Below are 26,179 nucleotides of genomic sequence, written 5' to 3'. Positions count from 1 at the left end.
CGCGCAAATTCGTTCAACCAAAAGAGCAAAGGCAACAAAAAAAAAAAATAATGAGTAAAGAAAATACAAGAAGACTAAGGTAAGACATACAAAGCACACAAACTTTTTGGTCATTAAGTGAACTTGTAAGAATCAATAAACAGTCTGTGCATCGTTTCCAGTTTCAATTATATTTCTTTTATTTGAATTCATCATCAATAAATTTCACGTGACCCGAACTCAGTGCAAGTCATCGTAGTACATCACAAATAGGTATTGTTATGATTACTAATTATCATCGTTATTGTATGTTACCAAATATTATAATAAGTGTTTACCGTAAGATCAATCGTAATTAGTTAATAAATCGATCGTATATTTCCGATTTCTATCTGCAATATTTCATTAAACGACATTACATTGTGTATATCCTTACTCTTTTTCGTAAACGTTTCCTTTACTTAATCGTAAATACACGTGAAATCGATCATATATATTATCTCGGATGAGAGGGATAGAGAGGGTGCTATCGTTTTCACTATGGTGATGAAAGATGAAAGACGAGGAAGGAAGGGGTAAAATGGTGTAAGGGGGTATGACGTGTATAATTATAAAACTGATAAAAAGATCTCGTATTGCTAATTCGCGCCGAAATTATTTTTTATATTATATTTCGCCCAGGCTGGAAATTCTCATGCGAGCGCAAAATTAATTTTCGCTTAGTTGAAGAGCGATCGGTCGAGCTTGCAATATTGATTGCCTAAAATTGATATATTTATAAAAAAAGAAACACCATATCGTACATATACAGTGTGTCTTTGTTAAATGCAATAGAAAAAATCGCGATCTGTTGCAGTAAATTCAAATAAAGGTATAGCGAGTTACATTTTCTTTCAGTTTTCCCTACCAGTTTCTGCGCGATACAAAATACAATTAATTAATTAATTAATTTGTTAACCTACCTACTATGTACACATATATCACTATGTGCGTATGCATGGATGGACCGGCGCGTGTAAGCGTCATGTATCTGTATATGATTCTGCATACGTACATATATTTAGATTTTCGAACGCTACGAAACGTTCTGCATTGCAAAGTTATTTTGCTACATAAGTGCAATAACTCGCAAAGAATCTGCGAGAGATATCCCGTTCGTTGATTCTCTTGATTAATGTAACCAAGTCGCGATGATAAGAATTATTATCGGAATAATAATCACATACACAGACACGACGTACAAACACGTAAATAATAAAACCAAACCGAATTGAATCGACATGGCTGTACATTCGGTATTTTCGATTTCTCTTTCCTACGTTCTCTCTTTTAATTTACGAATTCTTTCAATTTTAATGCGCCGTAATTGCCATCCTTCGTTGCTTTTGACTATGCGGATGTTAACAGTAGAATGGCTAAATCTATTATATTTTCAAATAAATTTAATTAGTTTTAAGGCTGGTATTCATAATCGATTCTTATATTTAGGGTCGTCTTAAGTACAGTCTTAAGATGTCATAAACCAATCACAGAATAGCGTTTTAAAACATTATTTAAAAATTAGTGAAAACGGTCTTAAACCTTAAATTGATATTCCAAACAGACCTTGAATTCAACCGTTCTAATGTTTGTGGCCTTCTCGCTTTCAAATTATCTCTAAATATTGAGAAAGACATTTAAATATTTCTTCCTTTACATGTAGCGCTCAATAATTTTTGATAATATAGTTTACGTAAGTTTTTGAAATTACTTTATAAGTTTTTTAATTCGTTGCTATTCGGTTATACTGGGCATCAAGAATATCGAATCGTAACAGAGCTACCATCTCCTCAAAAGCGTTTATCTTTTTATCGGAATGTAAAATATAAATTTACTTTATTCTTTAATTCAGTATTCCCGACAAGTCGTCGTCGTACGACTATGTTGGGAACAAGTATATTAAATCCGAAACTTTTTACAACAAGCAGTTCATTATTTGCGAGTTGAATGCCAAAAAACACCCCGCAAATGAATCGGTACGAGTTTTCACGCCGATATTGCGCTGCTATTTCGATGTTCGTTCTCCCGCTTTGCAAAGACTATCTCGCACGAGAGGGCTGCCCTGTGAAAACCAACTTGCAAAACTTGTTAATTTCGCGAGTGCCGCCGGGCGAAACGAGAAAAGAGGCGATGACGGCTCCAGGGAAATCTGCGAACTCGCGCATTAGAAAACTCCAAGTGCATGCAGACGCGAAGTTTCACAGGGCGATCTTGTTATTGTTTCTGAAACGTTTCTCGCGCTCTCCAACTGAAGGCCCGCATACCGAAGGCCGAAGCGATATTGCACGATCGTATTTCGGATCTCTACTGAGTGCGTCTTGTAAAGATCGCACTCTAATTCCGGAAAGCTTCGTTTGTTCTTCCCGAAGCATTTACAGAAATACGATATTAATATTATACGCCAATCTACATTTATTCCTAAGTATCTTTGTAACGTGTGTATATATCTAAAGGAAATAATTAATTTAAGAAACAGGCGTATATATTTGACAGAAGTGACAGAATTTCGATGCAACCGCCAGAAGCAACTTCCTACGAAATAATCGTGTTGCAAGATAGATGCTTGCAACAGTGTGACCCGAGATGGAAAATAAGACGAGTATGGTGCATCATCGTTTGCATCGTTCAACGACGACATTTTGAAGACCCGAAAAAAAACCCCGAAAACAATGATAACGATTCGCGCATCAAAAATAGCTTTAATGATCACTTATCTTATTTTCGTATGATAAGTATATAAAAAATGCCGATAATTGTCGTATGTTATCATTAATATATTATGACAACAAATCGGTCTACTTTATTTTATATTGATCATGATCAAATATATGTAACAAAAATGAAATACACATAATAAAACAGTCTGTAAAAAAATATTAATATTTGACATAGTTTTGTTTTTAAATTCAACATATTAAATAAATAGTGATAGTCAATAAGCATTAGTAAAAGTTTATATTTTGTTAACCTAAAAACGCAGTAATAACGAGACTATAACTTGTCTGTAATACTGAGCGAGTGTTTTTTTTAAGTAAAGGTCAACAATTTCATGAAACAAAAATAAATCGTAATGCAATTGTGACAATTTATCGATATCATAAAATAACGTGTAGGAGTTATAAGTCACATAAAATATAAGGTTTAATTTACAAAACATTTGTGAAATATTGTTGAAATATTTATGCATAATTTTGTCGGTTGCACATTTAGAAATCTGTCTACTTTTATCAAATCAGCCATATATATTCTGGTCTATATAAGTTAATCGTAATTATTCATCACGTTTCATCGTTGCCATTATAGTTACCTGATTTAAGAATTTACATACTCTCGATACTTTTAGACCTTTGTGTCGCTCGTGATCCATAGGAATCTATTGTATCTCTACGTGTGGTATCTTAAATTAAATTTGCTTTGTCACCACATCTTACTAAATGACGATATATTACTGCTCGTCATTACATCGTTTCGTTTCCTGCCATCATTTCACACTACAAAATATACGCACAAAATCTTTGACATTCTCGCAATTCGATTTCTCCTCTCTCGCTGTTCGTCACGTTCAGCGTCTGCTCTGTTTTTCATAAAATTTATGATTTCTATATTTAGCTATTGCAAATTATTCGCCAAAATATCTACTACACGAGATTAATCGCCATCAGTCGCTGTTACGATTGATTTTGAATCGATGTAAATCGCGGAATCATCGTCAAAATCATATTTATTCACTAATCATCGACTACAGTTGCGCTAATTTCGAAACTACTGTCTTTATACCGCTAGTTGTAAGATACACATCCCTTTTCATGATCGAACACGTGACATTAAATGAGTGTATAGAAATATAGCGCTTTGTAATCCTAACTAGATACTCTCAAAGTTTCTCCCATTATAGTCTTCGTAATATTTGTCATATGTTCTCAAAACGAATATGTCCGATTTCCAGCCCAGGATCCATTGGTTCCGTTATTATCGATCGCTGTCTCGCACGACCAACGTAAGCCATCCGGCTCGAGTAATCAGATCGCCTTATGGATCCGCGCGGCGTAAATTACTGTAATTAGCAACGCGTGTCTATATAACTCGCCTGCGAAATCAGGATATTCTCGGTGCCCGCTGCAATTTCATCCGTTGTCATCGTTATGCTCTAATCACCACAGGCGTACCGTTACGCTCTGGCTGATTAATCCACCCGACGCGTTATGCTTACATGAGAAAAAATAGAGAGGGAAGAAAAACGCAAAAAGAAGTGGGGGGGGGGCGGGGGAAGATGAAAGGACGAAAAGAAGTAACGCGTTGGCGCGGCGTCGATCTACCTCGTCGAACAATCGAATGTCATTGAGACTCGATATCGAGTCGAGTTTAAAAGTCTATACGTCGGAGCCTCTCTAATAATACGCGTGAACGTAAATGAGATTGTGAATGGGATGATGATGGGCATGGGGATTGTGCAGAGGGGTGCACAGGGACGTCGTTGTAATTGTGGTAGGGGATGGCGGATGATTGACAGATTGCATCGTGGATACGGGCGACACCTGATTGGGGGGACCGGCCGGCACTTGGTACACGGTACTGGGCGCGGCCATCGGGCACCTTGAGGCCCCGGCTGCGCCGTGTTGGGCCCCATGCTGTTGTTGTTGTTGTTGTTGCTGTTGTTGTTGTTGTTGTTGAATGTAGTTTGGTGGTAGACATACCTCGAGGCGGTCGGTACGTGGCATCTTCTGCGGCATCGCCACTGTCTGCGGTACCACGCCGAGCGGACTGCCGACGCCCGTTGGGTCCGCCGGGCCCATTATCGCCGGCATTATCGGGCTGGGCGCGAAGTACGGGCTGTACGTATTGCTAACCTGCGGCATACCGGTCAGGTACGGATTCGTCGCCTGCGAAAACACACCCGGAAGATATCCAGGTAACATGGATTAGAACACACCTGTCCCTGCCTTCGCTCCACGCGTTTTCGATTGTACACGTCGCGACGCGCGCGGTTTCGAGACCATTGAAACGCGTGCTTTACACCTAAATATTTCTATACGGAGTATTGATATTAGTGGCCAGTTAAAATATGTGTCTCTATATAAAGCGAGTTAATTTGATCAAAAATTGCTTTTTTGTAAATGCAATAATATTTTCAAATTATTTAATTAATAAGGATTAATAGAAAAATAGGAATACTAAATTTGAATATGGTAAGTTGCATAGAAAAAAAACGCTACTTAATTCAGCAATTCCTAAAAATTCTTAAGAAAAAGTTAAATATCACAAACCATTGCAAAAATAAAGAGATTTTTATTCTACATTCATAATGTATATTACATATTGATAAACATACACAATTTCGATAATGATTACAATTGAATATATAGAAAATATTGACTACAAATAATTTAAAAATGACAAATTGTTTCCAAAAAAAGATTTTTTTTACAAATCAACTCGTTTCAAATTAAGCAGTTCAACTCCAACAAGAAGTTAACGTTTCCCGCTTGTGCCACCAATTACCAAATACTCTGTATATGCAATCTACCATTTCTGAATGTCCGTGTAAATTCTGCCTCAAGGTACATTAAAGCTTTGCGAGCAATGCTCTCCGGTGTTTATCAACTTTAAGGCGCGCAATATACATCGCTTGGTTTACGAGCCATATCTGCTTCAATTTTGGATAAATAAGGAACATCGTTAATATCTGGTGTAATAACAACGTGTAATAAAGGAAAATTATATATTAATAAATTGCTGAGAAGAAATTGATACACAACCATCTTAAGTTGTTTAATATTTATCGGCAAAACTCTAGGAATTTAGAACAAATAAGATACATAGAAATATATATTAAAATATGTATTATAATTGCAATTAAATTCAAATGTTCGGATCTCTAAACAGATTCTAACATGATAAAAAAGTATATGAAATATGAAAATTATATACATATTGTTTCGATTCATCTGGTACAATTTAACTAAATAAAATTATTATTATCGAATTAATTCTAATTTTTTCTCTGAAATGAATTTAATTAAATATTTTATTTTTCTAGCATTATAATTTAAAATAATATTAAATTAAAATACTCTCAAAATGACGTACACATGAACTTAGCGCTATAAAATTATTATAGAATAATAGATAATTATTATATAATTATATATATCTAAATTAAATTTTATTTGTAATTATCATTTATATTATAAAATTATTATCAATATCAAAATTTGATAAATAAAGACATTGGAAAGAACTTTTAAAAAGTGATTTTGAAATTCTACTGCACGCGTGATATTGTATACCTACAAGGAGATTAATTAGAGGCAGTAAATCTGAAAAACGTGCTAAAGACAAGAATTTGCAAAGAAAAGACGTCTCGTTTACGGATCTCGCAAAGCCTTAATCGTCCTTTTTCTCTTCTCTTGTGCCCTCCCCTTCACTTTTAACGACAAGCGTACGTTCCCACACGAAGCGTTTGGTTTTGCAGCGAGAGCTGGCTCCCAGAAGCGAAGGCAAGTAATTTCAAGCGCATCCGAACGAGCAGAATACTCGTTCCTTCTTCTCAAAAGCCTCTGATACCCTGGGAGCTTTCGTCGTTGTAAAAAAAAGCTCTCGGAAACGCGGCTAGGTAACTGTTGAAAAATATTAGCTGAGCTATTATATGATCAGACATCAGCTTTCTAATTTTTCAGAGTGTATCAGGAAACAAAAATTTCATTACTAATATCAAAATGAAATATTGTAAGATCGTTAATATTTTCAAGATTACCCTGCCTCGCATCCTCTTTCTTTGTCTCTTTGACTCTTTTAAGTTTTATTCTCATTATATTTAAAAAGTCTAATAATTTTTATATCTAAATATTTATTGTTATAATGTTAAACGTAAAATATTTCGTAGAATATAAAATGTTTTAAAGAGAAGGAAGAAACATTCGTCGTTTTCAGAGTCAAAGAACGCGCAAATTTTATTTAGCCGCAATACATCATGCTCTTCTCTTCTACGGGAAAACTTTACGAAAACATATACAAACAAATTTTCTTTCCTCAATAAACAAACAAAAACATTTCCTAAAGCATGCAAATAAATTATTGACTTACTATGCGGCGCGCTCTTAAAATAAAAGTTTAAGCTTTCGTACGAACGCTTACTAATTACAGGCACATCGCTTGAATAGCTACAGTGGATGTAAACTTATGAAAGTAGTAATTCATTTGGCATAAGTGTATTAAAAATTGAAACTAAATACAGATTGTCACTTGTTTCTTTTTACGAACTCATAAATGCAAGTATCTTTACATCCACCGCTAGCCAGCGTGGCATTAAATTAACTAAAAATTAGTGGAAGCCAACCAAAACCAGGAGTTACCATAAAGGCGTGGGTAGCGAGAAGTTGCTGCTGGATTTGCTGTTGAAGGTGATGGTGTGGTGCCGGAGGTGCCGATGCCTCCTGTTCACCAATGACGTAATTGGAGAACACACCAACAATCAACCACAACCACGTGAGCCACAGCGGCAAACATAGGGGACAGACAGGCAGTCATAGTATAGGGTTTAATGTCACGTAGCAACGAATATGAATGTATATCATGAGTAAACAAAAAGAACAAGAAGAGCAAACGTTAATAACGAGAGTTTTGATTGTTTCTTTAATTAAAAACAAAATAAACCATAATTTTGCGTATCGGTCGACTTAGAGATGCACGCGAAACAGAGGAGATTAGGAAAAACACCTAGAAGTTTCCTCAGTTGTCGAAAATTTAGTCGAGTCCGATCATCAAAATTACCAAAATGCCGTATCAACAACGCATGCGATATCGCGTGAAATCTTGACAAGTCGACGAAACTTTCCCGCGTCTAAACCCTACTCCATCGTTTGGAAATTTGATGCGTCGATAGTGCTTTTCTCATAATTAACAAGCCTCCCCCGTTAAATGATAAATACGTACAGTGTGAGAAATTTCGCGATAAGAAACTAATACTTCTACATTAAAGAGTCTTAACTTGCGTTTCGCGCTCTAAAAACTATTTAATTTTAAAAGTTATTTAAAAAGTTCTTGAATCAAAGATATAATTAAATATTTTAAATACATCTCACATACTTGTCATATAAAAATTCACGAGTGAGAATAATAATAAAAATAAAAATCACGAGTGTCATCATAATTTCAAAACATTCTGTAATAAAAAATAAGATTAAGAATTGCCGATCAAAGAGATTCGATTCTGTAAATTGACTGTCTATCAAAATATATGGATAAGTCAGGTTTTACTCTAGGAAGTGAGGATGACACTGACCAAGAACATGCGACGTGCTGAACTTTAATTCTTAAAAACTTTATCTCTCGGTGCAATGTCCGCAAGAGGGAACGCTTGTAAATATGGACGGCGAAGTGCTGCGTTCATAATGACTCGAGCCTTATTGGAGAAGTTTGTAAAGCGTTTGAATTTAAGGATAATATATAAAAATTGCGTATACGCAAACGTAGCTTCTATACATTGACAGCGTTTAGCTTCAAATTTCTTGATACGATGGTAACGTGAAAAGAAAGCTTATACACTACGCCGTCAGTAATCTACGCAGCGTTGCCTATCGAATAAGATAATCTAGTAACCCTCGACTAAACACAGACAAAATCCAGATATTACTGTGTGATAAAAGAAAGTGTGTGACTGTCTTGATAGCATAAGAAGTGGTGCAACGATCGTGTTAATTTGTTAGACATACCACTGCGGGTACCTGCCCGGGCACAAGAGTCTGACCCGGCGTAAGGCCCTGCTGAATCTGCTGCATCAGTGCGTTTTTCAGCGCTAAGTGATTGCGCCCGTTTATCAAGAGTTGGTCCTTCAGATGCTGTGGGGGATGAAAATACTTGCAAGGTGGCTTCTCTCGATTACACCGACCCTAAAAGAAAAAAAATGCAGAAAATCAGTTTACTACAACTATTATATTTTTTCGATAATTACGTTGATTTATAAATCGGAATCAAATTATTTTGGACATCATATTATGTAGTATTCACTGAATTTCTTTCTATAGTTGCCTCCATCGTATACAGAATTATCTAACGTTGTTCTAACAATTAATATTGAAAGCTGGATATATATTATATATGTATTAATAATGAAATTGGACGAGGGATTGTAAAATATAATACTCGATATTCGTTGTCCTCGCGAATATAATGATCGGTGAGATATTTGATACTCGAAACCAATAACAATACTACATGATATGATATATCAATAATAACGTGAATACTGTTTTCGGCGACGCCATATACATGATTTATAATATCTATCCTTATATCTGCACAGAATACATACATATTGGATATGGGATATTGCCTTCTATAAAACAATATGTAATACGTCTATAATTTCGTCTATAATTTGGATATAAAAAACGAATTTGCGTATAAGTAGTCTATGATGTGGCTCTCTAATATCCAAAAATCACCTATCATTATCCACTTTTCATATCGGGTTTTCGATTATTCTCTCTGCTTCTGCCTCTCTCTCTCTCTCTCACTCAGCCTCTCCTTCTCATAATTTGGATGTTGGGACGAACTGTAACGCGGTTTATGAGGTAAGTTGCGGGTGCAAGGTTGGAATACGGAAGTGGCACGAAGGCAGGAAGGTGGAAGGAGCATCGTCGAGAGTGCCGAGTCGAGTCTCGGAAAGAGGCTCGTGGTGGAGAAACGGAAGCCCGCGGGAAATGAAGGAAGGAAGGGTAGGTGAGACGACGCGGAGAAGAGGTCGCGCTTGGTGTCGCGGTGGTACTAATTAGACCTTAACAATATTAGTTCAGGTAAGACGTCTATATAGGACCGAGTGGTAGCCACCACCAGCCAGTCGCCTGTGCTTTCTTACGGAAATCCAGTGGCTTTCGGTAATAGCGGCTTGCGAACGTAAACTCTGTCAGAGACAGAGGGGTTTGCGTCAGTTGGGCGGCCAAGGGGAAGCCGTGGGTCGAGTTGGTGGTAGCGTCGGCGGGACGAACGCTCAAATATCGCCTAATTAAGCACATTCGAGAGTTTCGAGGAATAATGTGTAGGTACCCGCCACGAGAAAGTTTCGACCCATTGAGAGGAAATGCTCCACCCTCTTCATCATCTTCGCCACCGTCACTGCCGCCGTTCTCCGCGTCGTCGCGCTCTCCGAGAGCCAACCTCTCGTTGACACGGAGCGGTTTAAGCTCGACTAATTGCATGAGACAAGATTCGAGCGTTTGCTCTTGCACAAGGTAACATGGCAAGTATACAACGCGTATCAATGTCTGCGGGGGCTTTGACGTTGACAACATTTATTGCTTCTCACGAACAATTGTTTTCAATGTCTATTCTATTTTTATTTTTAGTGTAATTAACTGTTTTAAAGTGTATTTGATTTTCAGTGTAATTTAACCGGAGTAATTCTTTAAGCCCGATAAAAGTCTTCATTTTCTGTTTAAATTTAATATTAAAGATACACTAGAAAGGTATAACAATACAAAAAAAAAAGTTTGAGAACAAACAAAATGATATCCAATGTTTAAAAAATTTAAAAAGTTAAACATTTCAAGAACTCAAAGAAGAAATAGTTTCTCAATAAAGTGTAACTCATATAAATAATGATCAATTTTGTTTATCAAATACGCCAATAAATATCGTAATAATGAACATAAATATGATTTTGGGACGCTTAAGCTATACATTCTAGATGATGCCAACTAGTGAGCGCAGTATTAAAGTTGATTTAAAGGGCCTACTGATAAGAAACAGCATTCTCTAGGGAGCTGTGCGAAACGCTCCCCTCTAATTTTAATGAAACTTTAATGATATTTAGAGGATCCCCGAAAACGGATAGCCTCTCATAAATTTCATATGTAATGATGTAATATCTCACAAATCTTTTAAGGACTGAACTATTTCATTCTCAAACAAAGTTAAATTTAATATAAGTTTATATTTTTCTATAATACAAAAAAATCATTAAAAATCAGAATTATCAAATGTAATTGTGTTTCTTACTAATATATATAATTAAAATTAATTTACAATTTCAAGAAAGATGTTGTGTACAATAATTAATTATTATCGAACTGCAGATTTCAAACACAAACTGTCAAATTTTAAACATATTTATATTTAATTATTATAATATAAAATTTACATGCTGATGTCTGAATATAGTCTTATTTTATTTTTCATTATATGCATTCAATGTAAACTTACAAAATGTATAAACACAATAAAAAGTACAACATTCAGCTAAATTATTTTTTTCAATAATAAACACTAAAATTGTATCATCTAATAATGTACACAGTACATTAAAAGTTATTAATTATAAATAATTACAATTAATAATAATATAATAAATAAAATAGAGTATAAATACTGATATCTTAGATTTGGACAAAGCAGTTATAAAAAAAATAACAATTTGACATTTTAAACAACCAATGTAACTTATGACACTAGTTGATACTTGTGCGCTGCGAAAATTTATACCATGCACAGAAGATATCGCAGAAACCATTCGCCTGGTTCTAAAAATATAAATAGGTTTAAACCTGATATCTGTACATAAACCTAAGATAATAAGTAATATTCAATTTCATGTTTATCCGCTTAGATGAATAGCCTAACATAAGGCAGCACACAAAGAAAGCTTTATTTTCACGCTGCCGATTCGTAGAAGGCTTATTATGTTCTGAAATGAAGCAATAACTTCTGAGTCACGTATTAACGCTCGTTTTAAGATCAAGTTTGTACAGACAAACATATATGGCTTAACTGTGTTCTCCTAAAATCATATAGTATTATTTTTTTTAATATAAGATTTGTATAGAATATTTAAATTTCTGTAGATCCAAATTTGAAGTTGAATAATCTTCCTGAAAATCTTTCATACAGATAAACTTTGAAATAAATTCGTTACTATTGCATGTTAATTTAATTATCGCATATATTGTGCAAATATTTAAATTAATAAATAATTATTGTTAAAGTAATTATAAAAAGGATTTTAATGTTATATTCTCTATAGCTATTTTTTGCTATTAAACTTCTATATAATCATTCATACAAATTATGATATATTTATACAACTAACTGTGTATAATTATTATATAAATTCAATAAAGCTGCAAGTACAATTTTTGGTTATATTATATAATAGGAAGAATATAAAGTATGTATTGAGAATATTAGAAAGTGAAAAAAGTCTAATCGATATAAAGATAGTAAATAATTTTCAGCGGTTCGTCTCTTGATAACTTATCGGTGCGAAACGAGCAGGTGTGGTAAAGCCAAAAAATGTTTCCAGTCGACTTATGCGAACGCAACGGGCAAACCTCTATGCCTCCATTGTTTCAGTCTTCCGGCATTACAAAAGAAACGTCGTGGATGGAAGCGGTCGGAGGCTCGAAACCGACTCAATTACAGTCGCTGAGCGACGCGATAATTGGGATCAAGATTGATTGTCTTCCTTCCTTTCGCGCTGACCTCCCACAAATACAAGCTACTAGAGACGTACATTTTCTTTTCTCCCGCCTCACATAAATAAACCAGCGCGGAAAACAAAACGGTTCGTTCAGACGGAATACGGCTCTAATCAAAATTTTTTTGTTATTTTGCAATCAACTTTAACATGAAACGAATCTCTATATGTTTTAATATACTCTGCAGTTAAGTACTCTGCAACAGTATTGGAATTAAAATAAATCAATCTAGATATGTTATGATAATAAATATCGAAAAGAGATTTTATTTTGGCCTAAAAATAAACTGAAATATAATCATCAGGTTCGCTAATTGATCTGTTGATAATTACAAATGCACAAAATTCGATTTCAATTAAAAATTTAAAAAATACAGCTTAAAAATGAATTAAAAGATTTTATCAATAAGACGGATCCATCAATATTATTATATATCATAGTTATATCGAAAATAGTACAAAACGACATACTTGTCCGATGTTAGCGTTATCCATTGGAGCCAAGCGACATAAAAAATTTTATTGGCATCAATATCCGGCTCAAAATTACGAGGATCACATATAAGAAGTACGATAGTAAACCGCGCGATAATAATTCGTCGTCGCGTGAGAGCACTTGGATCGTTTTCCCCATCTAGCTGCGCGGAAAAAACCTACGCGAAGACATCCGCGAAAACGACTCGACGACGGGGCGCAGAAGGGAAAAAGCAAGAGGGTGGTGCTAGGCAGGCTTGCGGGCGATGGTTGCTCACTTCATGGCGGCGGGAGGTCGATGTCGAGCAACCTTTTTCACCTCGATAAAGCCCTGTCGTCGAAGGTGGCCGACGAACACGATCCTTCAGACCCGGGCTAACCCCGTTTTATAACCTCTCACCCATCTACCCATGTCGTAGTCCTGCTGCGCAACGAGCAACGAGAGCACGCCGAGAGGGAAAGAACGTGTTCTCGCTGCTGAAATGAGCATCGCAGACAGAATGATAGAGAGAAACTATGCAGACTGAGAGGGAGAGAAAGAAGAAAAGCGGAGAGAAAGAAATTGGGTGGATAAGAGGTGCGAAAGGGGCGACGGTGTCAACGGTGTACGCCATCCACCCGTTGAGCCGTTGCAAGGGCTGCAGGGACGGGTGAGCAAGATTACTAGGATTTGCGCGTAGATTTGCATATCGATTTTCCCAGTGGAATAGTGTCGTATGGCGAGGACCCGCACACGATTTGCCTTAATTTCGCTATGGGAGGTATCTGCCACATTAGCCCGGTGGTTGCAGCTTAAGCGCGGCTTTTTCACGACACGGCAATACCGTTTCGGATCGCACGCAGCTTAAAATTACCGGTGGTAATTTTCAAAGAAACGCGAGTTTACATCTGGTGTTACGAAGTAGGATATTTGCAGAAAAGAGAAGAGCATCTTCTCCCGCCCGTCTAACACCTTATAACTCTGATTTTCTTGATACTGCAATCTTTTTGAAACAAGAGACGTGTATATATATGTATATATCTGTTTACATTGCATTCAACATTAGTACTAAAAAATATATAATTGATATTGATTTAGGAAACTTAAGTTTCTCAACCTGAATGGTGATTCACGTATTTGTAGCTGTCAAGAAAGAATATAAGATTGGAGGGTGGACAAACGTGGACAAACAGTGGACAAACGAATGCAATAATGATTTTACCAAAATTCGCATTTAGGGGTGCCAACTTCACAGAGCAAGTTAGCACCCCTAAATGCGAATTTTGGTAAAATCATTATTGCATTCGTTTGTCCACTGTTTGTCCACATATAAGATTACAAAAGTTCAACAGATTTTGAAAATCTCTACAAAAAACATCGATTGTACTTATTGAAAAATAAAATGCTGATCAAAATTTATTGTTCAGTGTTATAGTTTCGACACACACAGTATAATTTATACATGTACCATGAATGTACATTTGTACATGTATAATATAATTAAAAAATAACGTGTTTTTCCTCTAAGATTAAAAAGCGAGTGAAAGTAACAGTATTACAAAGCGAACGGAACGAGAAAATGAAAATAGACCGAAGGGAAAAGTTTCTTCGTTAATTAATTGGCTTTGGATTGTGAATATAACGCCGCATACAGCGTAAACTAGCTCTGTACAAGAAAGTCTAACCGCTCGTTTATTCCACAATACCCTTTCAGAGCGGCCAATAATCGGATCAACGAAGGAACACTGACGACGAAGATATCGAGACAGGACTTCGGGATGTAACTGGCGGATATTGGTGCGATGATAGGCCAGATTGAGAGGAACTTTGTTATCTGGATTACTTAGGAGAATAGAAAAACATGGTTTCCCGATCAAATTTATAGTATCTATATATAATAGATACTATAAACACACACACTCACACACATATTTTCACACATACGTTTCTCAAGAATAATCACAAAAGCCTTTTTCATGAATCTCTTATTATTATTACGCATCTCTCGTATTTTTGTGGATATTACTGATCGTCAAATGCGCACATATGTATAATTAGTAAGTTCTTATTGAAAACTTGTCAAAAAAAAACAATTTTATATGCGATATTTGTATAGTCGCTTTGCGCAGCGTGGCTTATATCGGCCAACAAATGTCCGATCCCGTTTAATTCCCGTAAGAATCTGAGGTAGCCGGACGAGAACTAGCGCATCAGTATCAGTAAGAGAGGAAACCGCCAGCGGAAAGCCGATTGCGGGTCTCGCAAAAAAAGCTCGCGCCCTGGGAAAGCGGGATTTCGCATTGCGGAGGATAGACAACGGCTGCATACCTATAACGAGAGAGAGATGAGGGGGATAATGAATCGAGCGAAAGAGTCGATGACGCAGAGTCAGTCGGTAGAGGAGGCCAGCGAGGTCGAAGTGGACCTCCGTACGTATCCTTTCCACCCGAGTTTGTCACGCTCTGATCCGGGGCTTTGCGGTCGCGACTACCGCCGGCAAACCTCGCTTATACTCACTCGAGCCGAACCCTCGTTCGTTCGACGCTCTTACTCGACGAGGCCCGCAGCCGTCGACCTACCTCGACGTCCGCGTCGTCGTCTCGCTCTCACGGACGATGTGTTTTAGCTAAGGCAAGCCGGCCAGTTAATTCGAAAAGTGGCACGGCTCTCTTTCTCTACCTCCAGCGTTCCTCCGCGCGCGTATCCACCCCCTTCTCACCCCTCGCGACTGAGACCGTCTTGGAGAACCACCCGGATGTCGAGAGAAAGCCGGACCAAATGACATTAGGGGTCTCGTTTCATTACGAGGACGGACGTGAAAGCACAGCTGAGTCAGTGGCTATACCCCTGGTGTATAAAAGGAAGTCCGTTCTCCACCCTTTGTTTTTTTTACCCCATCTCTTTCTTCTTTCCTCCTGTAGATCTTTATGGCGTTACGGAACAATTTTCTTTTTGTTTTGAGCATTTTCATTACCTATACCTCTCTTCATTGTGATCTCGGCATTTGTGTTGGACAGGAGAATCTCTCTTTCCCGAAGCATTATCAAAATCACTTGGTGGAAAATTTTTTAAAACGTGTAAGATCTTGAAAATTACAAAGAACAACAATTATCTCATTGTTAGACATGAATAAATTTCAAATACGACGATTGAAAAAAATAGCTAGTTGTGTCAGCATCGAGCATCAAATATAAAAATTTTAAATAAATAATAGAAAATTATTTTTCAATTTTTAATTTATAATAACAATTTAAATATAGGGTGCTAACACACTTTTGCGAATCTTTTCAAAATTAGAAATTTTATACTTAAGTATCTATACACTGTAAAAAAATTATGTTTAAAATTACAATAATTATCTATAGTGAGTAATTTTGGGAGCTACTATATATTCGCATACACATGTAGAATAAAAATCACAATTCACAAATAAAATTATTCTTCTTTGCAATAAGTAAACAATTCACAAAAATGTAAAATTTGCAAGAATTTAGAAGTTTGAAAAAAAATTACTAAAACTTCTTAACTTTCAACGTTAAGTGTTTTCGCAATTACGAATGTCTAATTTAGAGAACTACATTCTTCTTATAAATTAACATTTATAAGTTAAATGAAGTACATGAGAGAAACGTATGCAATTAGATGAGGTTTACTGGCAAAAAAAAAAAACAGCGTTAAACAAATTAACGTCTCCAGCTGACGTGATGCTTTTGCAGTCGTTTAATTTAACGTTGTCTGCGCGTTTCGCAATATGCGACGTTATTTCGCAGAGTCGCGAAGTTCTATTTCCGAGACGCAGCGCGACAGTTAACGACGTGACATTATTAACGGCACTCGCTCGCAAACGCTGGAACGCCTCCCGGCTAAATTAGCGGACAACGCACGGGCGCGTCTTCTCCGCGGACAAATTTCACCGGGATCGACGTTGACGTTGGCGCGTACTATTCGCGCGTCATTCGTGGCGCTTTCACACGGTACATATTAATGAGTAAAAGTTAATCCTCGATACCCAAGCGATCCTTTATGTAGATCACGAACTCTATTAGCCCGGCGTCTGTAGAATCTCGTCGTCTACATTAGTACCAGGTCTCTTTAGAGCGCGCACCGTTCTGGAGCAATTCTTAGAGGAACTCGAACACATTGCACGTATGTCATTGCGTTAGATGACATTACACGCAGTACATAGTAATAGGAGTGCCCGATCGGCATATGAAGTGCACGTATCAGAGAACCAAGTTGATATAAGGCTGTGCATCTAATCTGCTTCACGGAAATATTACACGCGATACCTGCATTATAAACATCTGTGAATTATTATTCTTTGATTTCAATCAATATTAGATTTATGGTATTTAATTACGACTAACACCTAATATATTATATTACTGTATGTATCCTTCATTAAAATACCCTGAAAATTCATTATGATTAGTTAATGCGTCGAGTTTTTGCTCATTATATTACGTCACAAATAATATTTTAAGAACAATATTCTCTTCACTCTCTTTAGAACGATTTTTATTTTCGCATCCTGACACAAATTAAAAGAGTTTCAGTTGTTAAAATATTATTAATTTTTAATTTATAATAAATTATTTTGTAATTTAAATATATTATTAGAAAATAGGAAATATTTACGATTGATAGATACAGCTTTCGATTTATAAATTATAAAGCGTCATTGATTGTTCCAATATCAAAATAATAATATTATTTTGACATCAGTTAATCCAATTGAAAATAATGAAATTGTGTAACCGTGAAATTCAGCACGCCACATTATATGACAGATGATCGCCGTTTCGACACATCAATATCGATGCACGATTATAAATACTAATTAAGAGCGCAAGCGAATCTTGATGGACAGCTGTTGTGGCTGCAATTGCATTGGAAACATCATCTACCACGATCGATAGAAAATGCCTGTGCATGTGCATCGTCGCGTAATGTCACGCGGATGCATGTAATTGAAACTCAAACGGGATCACAAAAATCACACGTGGATTCTGAAACTGAATTCGCTTTGTGCAAGAGACAAAATTCGATCGATGATTTTTTAATGTGCGTAATTGGATTTTGCCATGCGTATGGTACGCGTCGATATTTATGATTTATCATGTTACATATTGAGGGAACATAGTTCAAACATTTTCCCTGAAACGTTTTATTTTCTGTTTGCGCACATTGAGTAAGTTCGTGCTGCAGCAAATAATGACTGATTGGTCATTCAAAGGGTTTGAAAATATCAATGTAGTGTGTGTACTTCATAAAATGCGCATGTATCTAGAGTTCACATGACAAATTGGCGAAAGCAAATTCATATAAATGGTATTTAGAAAAAAAAATATAAAACAACTAATCTGTTGAATTCACAAATACATAAATAAATTCTAATAAAATTAATTTACTATTGAGATCGCTTTATTCAATAAATCAACTTTAGCAATCTCTTATTTCTGCTTAAAGATCCGCTATGGCATCAGCAATAATATACAATACATTTATATAGCACATATCAACATTTGATAAATACATTAAACGTGTATTTGTTAAACATATCATATTCAGCATTGCACATATCGTGACTTCATTAATATATATAATTAGATATATATCTTTTTTCTAGTAGACTTATAAAAGCACTGACCATCATCGTTTTCACTGTACTATTTGTGCAACGAATTTACTCGTCGGTCACGATATATATAGTACTTCTATTGCGCAATCCATGAATGTTGTGCTCTGATTGTCGTTAGATCGACAATTTAACAAGACGATTCTCCGAGTGTGAGTTATCGTTTAATGAACGCCTCTTCGACTTCGGAGTGTTGAAGTGCTCTAGACTCTAGTGCAGCGTACGGAGCTGGTCTTACCACTTGAGCAAAGGGCTGCTAACCCTCGATTTTCCCACTCCCTCTTCCCGCCCTTTCATTCTCTATCTCGCTCTCTCTCTCTCTCTTTCTCGATCTCCACACTACTGGCCTTTTCCTGCTCCTATATGCTCAGGCCAACTTCTCCTGTTAACCAGAACCAGAGGAATTACGATAATTTGCAGAAGAGAACAAGGAAGGAGAAACTAGCGGTTAGGTAGAGAAAGAAATAGACAGGAGGAAAAGAGGAAAAGAGGGTGCTTGGAGGTTCAAGTTTTTAGCCGTTTGATTCGTCAGCACAATTAAACGAATTAATAGGCGTCGCTTCGCTCGTTCAGCTTCTCGTTCTCTCTCTCTGTTCCAGCATTTAATCCCACTGTTACAATCCTTTTCTCTATATATCCGGAAACAATCACAGTTTGCAAAACGCATTGATTACTAGCGATCCAAATGGTTGTTTATTGAAGAAAACCTCGATTGTGATTTTACATCTTTGAAACTATAAAATTTGATAAAGACTTTTTCTTAAAATATTTCTTAAGTATTACATTTTTTGAAATTAAAATTATTAATATTAAAATTGACTTAATTATATCATAATAATCAATAATAAACAGTTAAATTGAATTAAATTGAATTATAATAATATAATATAACGTTGCAAATAATTTTCTCTTTTTACAAAAGTAAAGTGTAATGATTTTCTCTAATTAATTTTATTCGTTAATCGCCGATTATACAACAATTTTTTAAAATTATGTTTCCCATTTCAAAAGATGCAGTTTATTTTTAAAATAACAACAAAATGCCATCTTGAGCGTTATAAAAAATTTTAATGTGTTTGCCTTGGCAGCAACTAGAAACTGGTCCGTGATAGAATAACAATTTCGCGAATTAGACAGATCAAAGGGAGTAAAGTTCGACGGTGATCCAGGCGGAAAGAAAACCGAAAGGAAGACAGAGAAAAGCAACATACGAGCGCCAAAGCAGGGCCAGCTCAAAGGCGAAGAAAATTTTCCCGAGTTCTAAGTGATAGAAAAAAAAGAGACGTTAGAAGGCACGACGTGCCATTCGCAGCACTCGTTTCTACAACGTCTCCTCTTGCGTTCACTCCCTCGCTCTCTCGCACTTACTCTTATCCCTCACCCTCGATTCTTCCTTCCGTCATCCATCGTGCTAAGAGTCTTGCTGAACATCAAAGGCTTTGCATGGCTCTCTCCCGTGTACACGATAAAATAGACATGATGTACCAAAGGCAAACCACTAAGCTTCAGCCTCTCCCGCTCTTCGAAAGCCCTGATTCAAATCGGGCTCGACGTGACACGATAATTGTCCGCCCTCCTCAACTTTTTTGTAGGAGTATCCCTTTACTTTCGTCCGACAACTACTTGCAATCACACGGAATACTATATCGATGTATCTCGAACTCTTCCATATATAATCAAATGTTACTTTTTTCTCGGAACGACGGAAAAACAACATATTAAATAAAATATCTTTAAAAGAACCGTTTTATATTTAAGTAAAACTTATTTCTCTCTCTCTCTCTCTCTCTTTCATTAGTAGTTATATCTTAATAAGATTCAAGTGTAAAATATTAAAAAGTCAACAAAATTACTCAGATAATCCTTGTATAATTCTGACATATAATTCTCTTTTAATAGTCAGAAATTGTAAAATACTTTTTCATCTCTTCGTAAAATAAAATTTTCTTTCCTAAAAAAGGTAGTATATTTAACAGAAATTATTATTTCATCATAACAACAATGTTTTATTATGATAAAATTATGGTAATAAACGTATAAACGATGTAACATAAGTGTGCGAAAGTACATTGGTATGTACTGAAATTTGCGAAACATTTTGGTACAGGAATTAAGAATTTATTGCTATTAGCAAATCGGATTTCAAATAAATGCGACGCGCAAAAGTAAACAAAGTGTATTACCCTCCGGCTATTATCGGGGCCATTAATCGATAATGGAACGCATTACACGCGGCGTTACACAGCATAATAAAATTTTATAACGTATATTCATCGAATTGACCAACACGTCCCACACGGCGCAATGTAATTTCGTCGTTGCGCATAGTGCGCGAGCGCTCCGGGCTCTCGCGTCTGCTGCACGCACGTACACACACCCGTCGTATACACTTATAAATTCGCGACGTGCACGCGGCACAATGTCGCCTAATATGCATGTAAATCACAGTGGTGCGTAGAAACCGCCGGTTGCGGTTCAATCTCGAGTTGCGGGCGCGACTCGCGCCGTCCGCTTACAAATTCATGTGATTTTCTACGGTGATTACCACCAGCGATGCCTCCCCTGCGAATCGGCCCATCATTTTTTATCGGCGTCTCGCATCACGGATTACACATCTCTTTCTCCCGCTCTCTCGCTGCGATAAATATTTAACGCCCAGTCCCGCCGTGCGCTTGCGGCCGTCCCCGAAACCGCGGCGGCCGGCGCGATTTATCGCGTTAAACAATCGAAATTGTTGCGTCGTTCCGAGATAGAAGCGTACACGCCTCGAGCAATCGGCCAAACGCGAATTTTCGAATCTATCGGATCTACGCTTCTCTGCCGGCGTTTAGAAGCGCATTACATACGTTCGGCTGGCTTCATATCGGCCCCCACGGTACATTGATTTAATCCCCGATTCCATATAGAGTTGCGCGCGCGGCCGTGCGGCTATATCGCGCTGAGAATGGAAGAGAAAAAAGCGATTTCATCGCTGTTCGTTATTCGCCTTCGATCGAGATTATCTGACCGAAGCGGATAAATCTGACGACAAATCGCGAATAATGAGGACGCGGAAATAACTCTCTCTCTCTCTCTCTCTCTCTCTCTGTTTCGATAATAATATATGCGCATTCAACCGTCAGCCTCAACCTTTTCAAATTCGTGACAAAGAAGCAATTATAAAATTATATGGATATTTGAAGAGTCAAATAAAAATTTTATAATAAACAGACATCAAATAACGTACTTAATTTATTTCTTTATAAGAATTTCTAGTATAATTATTAATATAATAATTACATATATTTATTTTTTATTTATATATATTATAAGAATTCATTTTACAGAGATTACTTTAATTTTCAAAAGCAAGCTCTTATAATTTTTATTCACATTGCATTTATTATATATCGTATCTCAATTATAAATAAAATAAGAAAATATGAAATGTCATTAGAAGCACGTTCATGTTATATATTCCTGTGTTATAATATTGTGTAACAACAAATTTTAATGACGTAAGGAAACAAAATATAAATAGTTTGTATTTGTTTTAAAGATTTATGATTTATATTATACAAAATAATGCAATATAAGAATATATAATATAAACTTGTCACTAATGACACTCCATTTTTATGTAATAATCTTTTTTTGTTATAAAAGGCTTAAATTATAAAAAAATAACTATTTAAAGTTCTTTCATTGTTTGAATCACATATTAATTGTATGTCACTAAGCAATGAAACGATAATTTAAAAAACTAGGTATCGGTTAGCAAACAGAGATTTCAATTGTTTAAAATTTAATCACGACACTTGACATCGTGGTATGTGACTTTTGACGCAATGAAATACGTGAAAAATACATGAATCGTAACACATTCGACCATTCACGCGCATGGTACAAACGAATAAAAAAAGGAAAAAACTGTTTATAAAGGTGTAATTCGATGCCGCAAAACTGCGGCTTTTGTATTGCGATCACAACATTTCCGCTGTCATCGGATACAAAATCGGCCAGTAACGTTTTTAATAAAAAGTGAGATTTAAACGTCATATTTTGGTGTCAATTCTATAAAACCTAAGTCACTTTGGCGATGATTAAGAACTACTTTTTATTTATGCTGGACGATTCTGTTCTAGAAAAATATCGTAACAATCGTTACAATTCAATACATCCTACAATGGCATCCGGTTAGAGCTAATCGATCGCGAATATATTGCATTTTGTAGAACAAAAGGCAAAAAATGGTGCAAAATTGACGAGTCACGTAAATGCTCGTTTTTCAAAATATACGAGGATTATCGCTGTCTACTTTGCAGGGAAAAATGCGCAACACGATAGGCAAAAATATATTACACTCATCCGTGTACTTTAATTTTTATCAAGTATTGGACACAGGCATTTCGACATTTAACAGTTTGATTGTATACGCAGAGCTTATAAATCCACAAACTAATAAAAAGTGAAAAAAAAAATTTTAATTAGTGTAAAATTAATGTTAAAAGAAATAATTTCAAAGAGATTGACAAATAGACTTTTTAAGACAGCTACAATAAGTATCCTTTGCCAGGACAAACGCTAGCGATTCAGTGATGCAAACAAGGATATAAGATGTCTGATTTATCAAATGAACCTCAGCATCATTTTCGGATGATGAATAAGGTCAATTTGCCGCGTCCAATATAACTCGCTTCGATGGACGGATACTATGAGTAAAATCAGATGGCAATGTCGCGTGAAAACTACTCTTGTGTAAACTGTCGTACCGTCATCTTGTTATCCAAAGCAATTACCCAATTTCTATGCGCCAGTATTATATAAGTGGACTATCTCTTAAATTCGCGTTGAAAATTCAAAGATTCCCAATTCTCCTATCCAATTCTTCCTTTTCTCCTTCCAAGCCAGAGAAATTATATCTATTTTATGATACTGATTATTCATAATTGTTACGAATTTTGTTTAAAGCTATCCTACATATCGTTATTACATTACTTTAAAAAATAACAATTTTAAAAATTATGTTTTTAAAAAAAAAACAACTATTTTTTAACTCGACAGACAAAATTATTACCTAATTATACAATACACTGGCAAAAAATAATAGGATATTTTTAACATAATTAAATATTATTTTTATCATTTTCGTTTCATAAGTTTAAGAAAAAACTATCTTTTTCGGATTATGACGATGTTTGTATAAATATCACTATTTTTGAGTATGACGATTTTGACAATTTTTTATAAAGTTAATTCGCTTTTAATGATAGACTAATGCTCGGAGTAATGTTTACTTAATTCATGATAATAACTCGAAAATCATTTTTTTAAGTTCTGTTACTTTTGAAGTGAAAGAGCGATAAGTAAAACTGCATCAAGAAGACTAAGTTATAATTCCAAATTGAAGCATTATTATATCTTTTCACTATCACTATTGTAATAATTTTTACTTCTATACATCCATTTGTCTCACAACTAATTAAACAGTCAAGTTGATTATACTAAACTTGATAATCCTCCTTCTAATGATATGTACAGTTAAAAATATCAAAGTAGATAATTTAAAAGATAAGGTGTTGTTATAATCGCATTTTATCTTAACAGACGTCATATGGTCTAAGACTTTAAAGCTTGCAATTTACGTCAATGAGGTAAGCGGTTTATGACAGTGACGCATTAACGATTTCCGCGAAGTCTGTTGCCGTAACGAATATACTACAGTAATAACCCAAAGCTATGATGATAGAGTTCATCACCTGGTCACCAGCTGTTGTCCACTACTGCCTCGCCCAGGCAAATGCACAACGCAAATATAGCCGACCGAATTTTCGGAAGTTCAAGCTGTGTTCTCGGAATTTTGTATACCAACGAAATTCTACCTCTGAGATTCGTCGAAATAAGTCAGCAAAATGTAACGAGTAGTGTAATGACGTGGATTTAATTTTTTTTTCATCGATTTATTACTTTAATATTTTCACGTGTAAAGATGTTAGAGAGAGAATCTTATATCGTCAATATACACACAGAAATGAAAATATATAGTCGGTCGACCATTAATGCACGATTATGAAAATAATATTTTCGGAAAATGTAATGTCAAATGAACTAAAACGGCTAAAAATCATGGTTCAATTCGGAAGTAATTGCAATTCCAATACAAGGATTGTTCTTCTGTGGCACGTTTCGGTTACTATCTCCATGAGAAAGTCGTATAAACGTCCCAAATATTCATGCGTAAAACAGCACTTTTGCATATCAAAAATTCACGTTGTATATTCGCGGCTCATTGAGTTTCTTATTCACACACTATTTTGGCAGAGAAAGAGAGAGAGAGAGAGAGAACACGACGGACGATCATCCACCGGCGTAAAATACGGAACAATTGTGCACAGTTCGCCTACAAGAGATCCAGGTGCCTGGCCACCTGCTGCTGTTGCCGCCGCTGTTACCCTCGAAATTCGCGATTTGCAAGACAGGCGAAACATTGCCGGCCGGAAGCCGACGAAGAGGGGTCCTAGACAATGCCGCCCCGTTTCCGGGAGCCAGCACGACTGCTTTAACACACTCCGCTTTTGCTCCGTGTTGGGCAAGAGACAACCCGACCGTGCGCTGAAGATTTATTCGAACGTGTGCAAAAGTCGAGAATCGGGTCGAGAGATGTATTTTTGAAATGTAAATATTAGATAAAACGTGTCGCCCGAAAATGAGAAAGACTTAGCAGATTTTCTATGAAATATTGTTCGTTATATTTTTATATTAAAATTTCTTTAAATCTTATATCAATGTGAATTTCTACAATGCGATATCTTTTCTAGAAATACAGGTTCTTATCAGAACCCGAATCATTGAACGCTTGATTAAATGTTTGATTGTTCATATAATATAAACAACTACGAAACAAAAGTAAACATTAATAAAAAAGAAATAAAGACTCGTTATATAAAAATAAATAAAATATTGTCAAGGGCGATTAAAGAGTCAGTACAAAGTAAACATTGCATATATATATGTCAATTTATATATAAGTTCATACATACATATATACATAGGCATATATATTCCTACATTTAAGTTTTAACATAAAAAAATGTAGGTAAAACATGTCTTAATATTAGAAAATAACATTCCTAATCATTTCAAAGTATATATTCGTTACTCTTGAAACAAAGTGATATAAAGCATAAGAAAGGAAGCAGTTTCGTTCTCAGATAGTTATGTTAAAGAAAAATATTTGTACTGGCGAGTTCTCTTCTTTACACAAGAAATGGGAACAAGGAAAATGAAAGAGATTATTAAATCACAATTGTAATTAGAAGAACAAATTAGATAAAACCTAACAAAGGATAATTTTAAAATTAAATTCAAGATAAATTAGAAACTTGTACAGGTTATATACACACACTTAAATATTAAAGATAGAAATATATGTAGCAATGAACGTATAAATATATATTCATAGATTCTTCATTTAGATATTATACGAGATATTTTTGAATAAAGTCAGTAAAAAGTTATTTTTTAATGATAGATGTTTTAATGACAAGCCTTTAGAAGGTTAATCTCAATGTATCACTGCATTATATTACTACTAATAATCGAATAATGCAACCGAGATGTT

General features: G+C 35.6%; 1 protein-coding gene across 5 annotated transcripts in view; it reads right to left on the bottom strand.

Moving 5' to 3' along the window:
* The window catches only part of LOC108781661 (TSC22 domain family protein 1), a 361,628-nt gene that overhangs the window by 22,579 nt on the left and 312,870 nt on the right, over nt 1–26,179 (bottom strand). For 4 of the 5 annotated variants that reach the window (XM_018549738.1, XM_018549723.1, XM_018549717.1 and 1 more), the window contains 3 exons: nt 8,730–8,906; nt 7,371–7,451; nt 4,713–4,898 (listed from right to left, as the gene is read on the bottom strand). In XM_018549738.1, coding sequence (XP_018405240.1) covers nt 4,713–4,898; nt 7,371–7,451; nt 8,730–8,906 — 444 coding nt within the window. The remainder of the gene's footprint in view (nt 1–4,712; nt 4,899–7,370; nt 7,452–8,729; nt 8,907–26,179) is intronic. The other variant, XM_018549729.1, reaches the window with a different exon arrangement.

The sequence above is a fragment of the Cyphomyrmex costatus genome, unplaced genomic scaffold (assembly GCF_001594065.2).
Source record: "Cyphomyrmex costatus isolate MS0001 unplaced genomic scaffold, Ccosl1.0 scaffold123, whole genome shotgun sequence".
NCBI lineage: Eukaryota > Metazoa > Arthropoda > Insecta > Hymenoptera > Formicidae > Cyphomyrmex > Cyphomyrmex costatus.
This window is presented reverse-complemented; position numbering and strand designations above follow the sequence as displayed.